General features: G+C 48.4%; 1 protein-coding gene and 1 pseudogene across 1 annotated transcript; both read left to right on the top strand.

The window, feature by feature from the left end:
• The first annotated feature begins 297 nt into the window (after positions 1–297).
• On the top strand, positions 298–2,447 carry Tnfsf9 (TNF superfamily member 9). Its single transcript, XM_076859111.1, has 3 exons — positions 298–576; positions 1,070–1,106; positions 1,993–2,447. Exons 1-3 carry the CDS (start codon positions 298–300, stop codon positions 2,445–2,447), a joined length of 771 nt encoding a protein of 256 aa, XP_076715226.1.
• Positions 2,448–4,953: 2,506 nt separating this feature from the next.
• Positions 4,954–6,486, top strand: LOC143411208 (lanosterol 14-alpha demethylase pseudogene; annotated as a pseudogene).
• Positions 6,487–10,310: the final 3,824 nt, after the last annotated feature.

Here is a 10,310-nt window from a genome sequence, read left to right as displayed (position 1 = left end):
AGAGGGGGGAGAGGGAGAGAGGGGGGAGAGGGAGAGAGAGGAGAGAGAGAGGGAGAGAAAGAAGAGGGAGGGAGGGATGGAGAGAGAGAGATAGATAGATAGATAGATAGGGGGGGGGGGACCAGAGGGGCAGGCTGGAGGCTGGGAGAAAGGGGAGACGCCGAGAGGAGAAAGTTCCGGCGAGTCACAGGGCGGAGCGGCGCGGGCGGTCGCCGGGATCCCCGCGGGCCGCCCCGGAAGCTGGGCTTCCGGAACCTATAAAGCTCGGCGCCGGGCGGGCGACTGTCACTCGCTGCCATGAGCTCCAGCTCAGACGCCGCCGCGGACCCCGAGGCCCAGTGGCCGCCGGCGCAGCCCGCGCAGCCCGCCCGCACCTGCCGGCCGCAGCCCGCCCTGGTGGCCGCGCTCGCGGTCCTGACGGTCGGCGGCGTGGCCTGGGCGCTCATAACCTGGGAGATGCGGGCTGCCTGCGCCTCGTCGTGTCCCAGCCCCGGTACCGCGACCAGCCGGGCATCCACTGAAGTCCCGGAGCTCCCGCCCAACGTCCCTGCCAACCTCTGGGACCCGCTGCCGAAGGTGAGCCGCGCAGCGACCAGGGCACCCGGAGCCCCCAGCCGTCCCTTTGGGACCCTTCTGATGCCCTCCCAGACCCTCTCTGCACCCCAGGGAACCCCTTCTCCACCTAGCTTTGCCGGGAGGCCCCCTTTGTCATCCGGCACCTCCTGCGACTCGGATCCTCAAGGGCTCCCCTTTTCCATCTAGGACTGGTGGGCACCCCCTCTCATCCCATGACCGCACCTGTGTCCCGGCATTAGTAGGAATCTGTGTCCCACCTGGACCCAGGGGGCACTTCTTATTTCAGACCACAGGGGCCCCACTTCCTTTGCTTCCTCCCGGAGAGCCTCTTATTCTTGGACGCCCTCTCCCTCGCAAGGCCTCCAGGGACCCCACTCCTCTTCCAGGTCCCTGGGAATCTCCAGCACCCCTAATCCTGCAGGGTTCTGGGCTTGTGTACAGCAAGGGGACTGGGACGACTTTTATCCACTTTTATCTTCTCCTCTATTCTCAGGAGCAGGAAACGTTCGCCAAACTGCTGACCCCAAATGGTGAGTGTCCTGTCCTGCCCTGGCCCTGGCCCCTTCCTGTTGGGATACCGAGAAGGGGACCTCCAGGGAGACTGAGAGCCCATCACACCTTCTCACCCTGTCGACTCTGAAAGCTGCCGCTTCATCTCTCTGAACCACATCTATCTCCTGTGCCCTAATCTCTCTGGCCTCCCCTCAATTCCCTTGAGACTTGGTCCACTTTGGACTCCTGCCCTCTCAGCTAGGGCCTCTCGTCCCCAAGGCTGAGCCTGGCTCTGGGACGTCAGAACCTACTCCCTGTCCCTTCCTGAGAAGCCGTCTCACCCTGACTCTGCAAGCTGCCGCTCCATCTCTCTGAACCACACTCTCCTGTGCCCCATCCTCTGCTCTCCCCTTCCCTGCTCGTCCAAAATTCTCCCAGTGCTCGCCCCTTTCACCTCCCTCTTTTAGAGAGCCCGGCCCCCTTTTCCTTTACCTCCTCCCCCTCCCTCTTCTCCCGAGGATTCCCCCCACCCCAGCTCCTCCTCCTTGACCCTTTCCTTCCACCTGAGCCTTCTCCCTCCGCCTCAGGACCCCTTCTTCTCACGTCCTCAGCCTTCCCTCTCCCCCTGCCTTCCTCCTCCTCTGCTCCCCTCCCCCCTGCTTCAGGCTCCCGCACCCGGCTGTCTCTGGGCGGGCTCCTGCTGTCCAGCACCCCCGGCTGGGCACCCGGCTCTCCACTGCCTCTCCCATTCCCTACCGTCTCTCTGGATTTCCGCCCCTCCTTAGTCGACCCTTTCTCTTGGATCTCTTCCTCCTCTCTGGGTGATCCTTTCTCCATTCCCTCCCCTTCCCACCTCCCCCAGCCCCACCTCCCGCGCTAACCTTCCACCCCACCCACAGTGACCCCCTCCTCTCCCTTCCGCAGTGCTGCTGAGAAATGAGATCTTGAGCTGGTACAGCGAGCCGGGGCTGAAAGGCGTGTACCTGTCCCCCCGCCTGAACTACAGTGAGGACACACGGGAGCTGGTGGTGGCCGAGGATGGGGTCTACTACGTCTTCTTGCAACTGGAGCTACAGCGCAAGGCCACCTTCCAGAACGGGGGCGAGGTCTCCCTCACTCTGCTCCTGCAGCCTCCACAAGACGGGGCCGCTGCCCTGGCCCTGACCGTGCATCTGCCTTGCTCCTCGGAGCCCAGAAACTCTGCTGGAGGATTCCGGGGTGGCTTGCTGCACCTCAGTGCCGGCCAGAGACTGAGCGTCCGCCTGAGTGTCCACCTGCAAACGCAGGCAAACGAGCAGGATGCCTGGCAGTTGGCCCAGGGTGGCACAGCCTTGGGACTTTTCCGCGTGACCACGAAAGTGCCAGATGGATTCTTCTAGTCATTACCCAAGTGATGTGGGTTTGGGCACTGCCTACCTGGACAGACACATCCTGCCCTTCTTCCTTTCTTGTGGCCCCTTGTGCCGGGAGCTGGGCTGCTCTACCTCACCCGGCTGGGCAGGGCTTGCTGGTGCTGATGTCTCCTCAGGACTCTCCCCACCCACTCCTGCTCCAAGTTGGTATTTATTTTGAGCCTGAGCTCAGGTACTATGTTTTATATTAATTCATTATACTTCATTTATATTTATTGAACATCTATTATGTACCAGACAGGTGCTGGGAAGACATTAAAAAAAAAAGATTAAAAATCCTTATTTATGTTTATATGGGAGAAATAAATATCCACTGCCCTGTGTGAGTCATGGGGCTAGCTTTTGGGGTATTGTGTAAATTTGCTGAGTGAGCCTCATTCAGCTATTTGTCGAGTGTTTGCTAAGAATCAGACATTTTCTTTTTTTCTTTCTTTTTTCCAGTGCTGGGGTTAGAACCCAGTGTCTTGCACATGTTTGGTGAGCTGTCTACCACTGAGCTCTGCCACCCCTCAACCCCCAAACAGCACTGTTTTAATTTCTGGGACATTGTCGTGAACAAGGCAGACACTGCCCCACTCCAGCCTTTACAGAGCTACTGGTCTGTTTTTTGGTGTGAAAGTCTGGGACTTTTACATGATTGTGTCTGACTCCATGTATATAGGGGTTTGTAAGGGAAAGTGGATTATGAAGCTAGCCCCAGAACAGGTGGTTGGTTGGTCATCTGCTGCTGGAGACCCTGGGATGCAGGTAGCAGGGCTTGGTCCAGGTCCAGAGGCTCAGGAGAGTAAGAGAGAGAGACTGAAATGCCTTCCCAGTTATCCAGCCACTCCTTAATCCAGTTGACCACTAAAATTAATCCTGGTGGTACTGAATGACAGAACATTGTCCACACAGGGTATAGTGTGTATTGGTGATCATTTATTGTATGCCAGTAAGGGTTAATCACTTGAGACCATCACTGTACCTGTGCCTTAGAGACTCTGCAACTTCTGTTTCCCCATTTCCTCTGCACCCATCTGGGGTTATTCACTGTGTCCTTGCAGCGGAAACACCACAGAATTGCGTTTGCTGCGCATCTCTTTCCAAATCTGCTTAGGGGCATCACCCTGGCAATCTGAACCCAGCCCTGGTGAGAGTATCTGCACCAGAGGAATCGGCAGATGTTGAAGGTCAGGGCTAGGTTTACGGTTGGTTGATCGCCCAGACTCAAGAGAGCAGTGGAGGAAATGATGGTGTTAAACACGCAGAGGAAACCTGCAGGAGATCTTTCCTGCAGTGGTTCCGTGGTAAATAGCATGTAAATAGAGGACGCTTTCCTTTAGTGAAAGCCCATTATCTAATTCAGGAAAGAAGCTGCTCACTTTGTGATACAGAAGTGAAGTGCCCACACACATCCTTGTAGCTTTTTCTCATGTTATATTTTAAAATGAAGACACATATCAACCTGCATTCACTTAGTAGTGACAACCAGAAATTGGCGGGGAGGGGGGCACAAGAATTTGGGAAAAACATTCTTCGAGGATCTGGCAATGACATGGAATTTACGATGGAGTCTCTCTTCTATTTTATTAGAGAGTCCCTGAGCTACGATAGGGTTACCTCCCAAAGAATCCATTGCATGTGGAAAATTCCACAGGGTGGTGACACACTGAGCACAGCTGACCTACGGACACCCCTGCATAGCCCAGCTGCATAGCCCAGCTGCATAGCCCAGCTGCATAGCCCAGCTGCCTTGCAGGTGCTGCAGACACTCCCAGGAGCCTATGGTGGGCTGGACCTCTAACACAAAGCCCATCTGACAGTAAACGGTTGAATACCTCACGTAATTTCTCCCATACTGTACTGAAAATGTTCTGTGGACTGGAGAGATGGTGAAGGGGCACAAGCGATGGATGTGCCAGGCGCAGGGGTGGGCAACTCTGAATACAGGTAGGATGGGGGAGGCGGAGCCGTCAGCACTTCTGACTTGTTTAATGGATGGTGGAGGTGTTTGTAGATTTGGGGACCCGGAGGACCATAGGTCACTTTGGGGTGTGTGGGATTTCCAGATGTCTTTGAGGTACCTTGACCCGGATGGTCAAAGGAAAAAGTGGAGCCAATTTGTAGCTCTGGAAGCTCTTTGGCTGGAGTATTACTTTGAAGGTACATCCAAATGCTAATGCAAGTTTGGGCAAGGAGCAATCTCTGAGAAACACAAGTGAAGATGTAGAAATCAAGAGGGCATAAGACAAAGCCTCCAGGGACTTCAGTGGTTCCTGTGGGAGGACAGGAAAAGTAGGAGGAGCAGGAGGAGCAACACAGCAGGAGAGAGACAAGATTCTAAGGAATGGGGGTGTGGGTTGTGGTGGGTTTGGTAGGAGTCCTGGAGGTCTGGCCCGTCTGTTAGCTTGTTAGCTGCTCTCGCTCTGTCTGCTAGGAGGAGTGGCGGTACCTCGGCCTCCAGTGTCTCTGGTGGAGCAAAGCGGAGGCCAGGATGGTGTTGATGGGCTTTCTGCAGGCTGGCGGGTCCGTGCTGGGACAGGTGATGGAGCGGGTGACTGGAGGCAACCTTCTATCCATGCTGCTGATCACCTGCACCTTCACACACTCAGCCTGGTTTATCTGTTCTGCCTCCCTGTCAGCCACCTGGTCCCACTGCCAGCCGGGGAGAAAAGTCCACCATACATTTTCTCTCCAGTTCCATTCCTTGGGCATGCTATAGCATTTGGGAAAAGTCCAATTGGATTCCTAGAAAATGCATATGAGAAGTATGGACCTGTATTTAGTTTTACCATGGTGGGTCAGACGTTTACTTACCTTTTGGGGAGTGATGCTGCTGCACTGTTTTTTAATAGTAAAAATGGAGACCTGAGTGCTGAGGATGTCTATAGCCGTCTGACAACACCTGTGTTTGGGAAGGGAGCTGGATATGATGTGCCTAATGCAGTTTTCTTGGAGCAGAAGAAAATGTTAAAGAGTGGCCTTAACATAGCCCACTTTAAACAGTGTGTTTCTATAATTGAAAAAGAAACAAAGGAATACTTTCAGAGTTGGGGAGAAAGTGGAGAAAAAAATGTGTTTGAAGCTCTTTTGGAGCTCATAATTTTAACAGCCAGTCATTGTTTACACGGAAAGAAAATCAGAAGTCAACTGAATGAGAAGGTGGCACAGCTGTATGCAGATTTGGATGGAGGTTTTAGTCATGCAGCCTGGCTGTTGCCAGGTTGGCTGCCCCTGCCTAGTTTCAGACGCAGAGACAGAGCTCATCGAGAGATCAAGAATATTTTCTATAAGGCAATCCAAAAACACAGGCAGTCAGAGGAAAAAAATGATGACATTCTCCAAACTCTACTAGATTCTTCATACAAGGATGGGCGTCCTTTGACAGATGAAGAAATAGCAGGGATGCTGATTGGACTCCTCTTGGCAGGACAGCATACGTCTTCCACTACCAGTGCCTGGATGGGCTTCTTTTTGGCCAGAGATAAAACACTTCAAGAAAAATGTTATTTAGAACAGCGTACAGTCTGCAGGGAGGATCTTCCTCCTTTAACTTATGATCAGCTCAAGGATCTAAATTTACTTGATCGGTGCATAAAAGAAACATTAAGACTTAGACCTCCTATAATGACCATGATGAGAATGGCCAAAACTCCTCAGACTGTGGCAGGGTATACCATTCCTCCAGGACATCAGGTGTGTGTTTCTCCTACCGTCAATCAAAGACTTAAAGACTCCTGGGTAGAACGTCTGGACTTCAATCCTGATCGTTATTTACAGGATAACCCAGCATCAGGAGAGAAGTTTGCCTATGTGCCATTTGGAGCTGGACGCCATCATTGTATTGGGGAAAATTTCGCTTATGTTCAAATCAAGACGATTTGGTCCACTATGCTTCGTCTATATGAATTTGATCTCATTAATGGATATTTTCCTACTGTGAATTATACAACTATGATTCATACGCCTGAAAACCCAGTTATTTGTTACAAACGAAGATCAAAATGAAAAAGGCTGCAAGGAACTAACGTGATATATTATTGTAAGCTGCGAAAACATTTGAAGAAAATGAAGTTTACAAAACAGCTCTCATAGTATACTGTTTGTGTAATTCTAAAAGCCAGTTTAATTTATGATTTTAATATTTTATTAACTGAATGGTTCTATCAAATCTAATGGCATTTGAAACATTTTATAATAGTTTTTTGATACTTACTACATGTGCTTTGAGGAAGCCAAAGTTTATTAGTAAAAATAATTGTTTTGGGGGATCTGTGTAATTAGCAGACTCCAAAATAGTACAATTTCCAGCTACTAATTTTAAAAGCTATAGACAAAAAAGGTCAGGAATTTCAAATCTGGGACTAGTTATACAAGATACAGAAAGCCCAAGGAAATATTTGGAAGGTCTTAGTTATTCATTTATCTGGGAAGTTTTTGTGTGTAAGGATGGAAAAGTAGGGAATAAACTCACAGTTATATCCTGGGATAAAAGAGAATATTATTAATAAGTTTTGGTATGATGTTATTGAGCAGTGATAGAGATAAGTTATAGAAAAATACATCCTTTTTAAGTTTGAACTGGAAGCACTGTTGGAAGTTGAGAGAGATGTAGGACCATGCTTTGGTAATATATTTCTGAAAAATAATAAATACTAAAAAAGACTACCCATGTATCTTCATATACTAAATATTACATACGTCTCCATCTGATAAATAGGTGTCCTGTTCCACAAGGTCATATCTATGTGCAAGTCCAAAATCAAGTCTGTAGGAGATATAATTTTTGTTTTCTTCTTTGGCTCAGTGTTATTCCCTGCCTCCTCCAAAATCCATTTATGGATGTTTCTATTACTAGTTCCATTCATTCAAGTAAATAAACTTTTTAAAAGTACAGGATATGAGATCAGGGAACTGTGGCTTTAAGATAAGGTAATATGAAGCAGATTCTTGGTATTATTGGTCATATTCTATGAAGCCCTATGTTCAGTAATCAACCTAACTCAAATTATAACTGGGGGCCTAATTATAATGAGATACCTGTAATTTGATCACATAATCTGCTTGTACTAGATGAAGCCAAAATATTTTCCCTTATGTATATTACAGTTCTGTTTAAGAGGCTGGAAGACTTGTGTTAAATTCTAATTGTTTAGAACAAATCTCTGCTGTTAAAAAGTTTTTCACATTAAAATTCTCCTTGAGGAAAAAAAAAAGATTCTAAGGAATGGGTTCAATAAGGAAGTTAGTGGTCAATGTGTCTGCTACTGCTGAGAATCAATCACTATGAGAACTGAAAATATTTGCCGTAATTTAATCACGAGAGTCATGGGTGGTTTTGCAAGAGCTATTTTGAATGGCGTGGATGGATTATGATGCCTCAGAGGCACCGCTAAAAAAACTAATGAGAAGAATTTGAGAAGTGTATAGACAACTTTGTAAAAATGTCCGTATTTGGAAATAAATTCATATTTAAAGACAAGTTACATGAATACAAAGAACATCTGCACATCTTTTGCCCAGATTCACCGAATGTCAACTCTGCCCCATTTGCTTTGTCATTTGCCCATCCCCATCTCCTCTCCTCTCTGCCTTACTTAGTCTATTCGCTGTTGCAGTAACACAGTTACACAGGCTGGGCAAGTTAAAAAGAAAAGAGACTGATTTTGGTGCTCACCGTTCTAGAGATGGAAGGCTGCGGCTGGCATCTGGGGATGCCTTCTCTCTGCAGGAGTCCCAGGGTGATGTGGGACACCACATTATGTGCCTGTCTGGACTCTCTCTCCTCTTACAAAGCCACCAGAATTCAGTCCTGCACTCTGAGGCTTTATCTAACCCTAATTGCTTTCCAAAGGCCTCTCCACCCCTTGGTGGGATCAGGGTTGCATCCCCTGGGTGCCTCACCGTGGAGATCACACGTGGGTTGCAGAGGGGAGAGGCCATGGTGCAGCCAGAGGACTCTCTCTCTCTCTCCCTCTCTTGTGCATATAATTTTGAAAATTTCATTTAGGGTGAGTCAAACCAGAAGAAGCAAAGCCAGAGAAAGTCACAGTGTGAGAGTTCAGAGCAGTTCTAGGAAGTTCCAAATGCAGTGTGGGTGGATTCAAGAAACAGAAGGAAGTCAGTCAGGTGATTGCTTAGAAAGCAGCAGGAGATACCCTGGGTGTGGTTTACTTGCTCTTCTGGCCCATGCGTGGAGCTGCCATGGCAATACCATTTAACCTTAAGCTAATGTCCTATCCAGCAAATGGCATGTGTGTGTGTGCATACTCATGCACACATGCTCGCTTTTGGAGCTGTTTGAACCCAGGGGTGCTGCACCACTGAGCCACATCCCCAGCCATTTAAATTTTGAGACATGGTTTATGCTAAGTGAGCCAAGCTGGCCTCCAACTTGCATCCTCCTGCCTCAGCCTCCCGAGTAGCTGGGATGACAGACATGACCAGCCTGCTGTACTCACTCCTCTTTGGATATAAGGTTATAGAAAACAGATTAGGTGGAAGAACTGGGATTTTCAAGCATAAAGATGAACAGACATGAAGGATCATCAGGCCTGAGTCCCAAATCAACACCAAGAAAGAGGTTCCCCAGCACTGGAGTTGTAGCTCAGTGACAGAGTGCTTGCCTAGCATGTGTGAGGCAAGGCACTGGGTTCTCAGCACTGCATATAAATAAATAAATAAAATAAAGGCCCATCAACAACTAAAAAAAAAAAAAGTTAAAAAAAAAAAGAGGCTTCCCAGACTCCACCAACAGAACTAACAGAACAAACAAGAGACTCTAGCCTGTTGGTCATTTCTCTGAGAAGATGTCATTTTATTTCAGATTAAATGATATTTTAATATGCAGATTTAAAAATCTATAAGAATACCCTCTCAAATTTAAGCATAACCGTTATCAAACTTGTAGAGAGATATTAAATGTAAAGATGAGTACAAGTGCCCATGGAAACCACCACGAGATGTCACCTCTTGCCTGTCAGGATGCTATTGTTCAACAGGTGAACACTGAGTGCTGCGAGGATGTGGAGAGGGGAGACCTTCACACTGTTGGTGGGAATGTAGACTGGCACAAGCATTATGGAAAAATCAAACAGGTATTCCTAAAAAAAATTAAAACTAGAACCATCATATACCCCGCAGTCTCACCTCAGGGCATACATCCAAAAGAAAGGGAAGCAGAACCCTCCCTGTTCATTGTGGGGTTTTCGCAGTGGTCAGGACAGTAAAGCAACCTCAGCATCCATCAGGAGGCAGGTGGCCAGGGGAAACGTGGTACACCATGCAGTGGGATACGATGCAGCCTTAAGGAATAAGGAAATTCTGCCATCTGCAACAACATAGGTGGAACTGAAAGATATTATGCTAAATTAAATAGGACAGGCACTCAAAAGGAAATACTTCATAATGTTACTTTTATGTAAAATCTATAAATCTCACAGAAATAAAGAGTGGAGGGGCTGGGAGTGCAGTTCAGAGGCGGGCTTTATGCTTAGCAGCATATGTGAGGCCCTGGCTTCCATCCCCAGCAACCACAGCAACCAACCAAAGAGAAGAGTAGGAGGTGGTGTCCTGAGGCTGGTGGGAAGAGGGTGGATGGGGACAGGGACGATGCTGACCAAAGGGAACCGAGTTTCAGTCAGCCTGGAGCTGGAAGCTGGCGTGATCTATTACAGAGCCTGGTGACCACAGTTGATAGTAATGAGTTGTGTAGTTCACAATTGCTAAAATAGCTTCTAAGGTTCTCACGCACACAAAAAAAGATGGTGCTAAGCCTTGGATCTGGAATGTTCTCTAAAGGCTCATGTGTGGAAGGTGGGGTCCCCAGTGCAGCGCTGTTCAAAGATGGGA

Source organism: Callospermophilus lateralis, chromosome 1 (assembly GCF_048772815.1).
Source record: "Callospermophilus lateralis isolate mCalLat2 chromosome 1, mCalLat2.hap1, whole genome shotgun sequence".
Taxonomy (NCBI): Eukaryota; Metazoa; Chordata; class Mammalia; order Rodentia; family Sciuridae; genus Callospermophilus; species Callospermophilus lateralis.
The sequence above is the reverse complement of the archived record's forward strand: the minus strand, read 5'-3'. Positions and strand labels throughout refer to the sequence as shown.

Coding starts and splice junctions, on each gene's coding strand:
- Tnfsf9 (XM_076859111.1), top strand. CDS start 298: ATGAGCTCCAGCTCAGACGCCGCCGCGGACCCCGAGGCCCAGTGGCCG. Junction 577..1,069: donor TCTGGGACCCGCTGCCGAAG/GTGAGCCGCGCA, acceptor CTCTATTCTCAG/GAGCAGGAAACGTTCGCCAA. Junction 1,107..1,992: donor CAAACTGCTGACCCCAAATG/GTGAGTGTCCTG, acceptor TCCCTTCCGCAG/TGCTGCTGAGAAATGAGATC.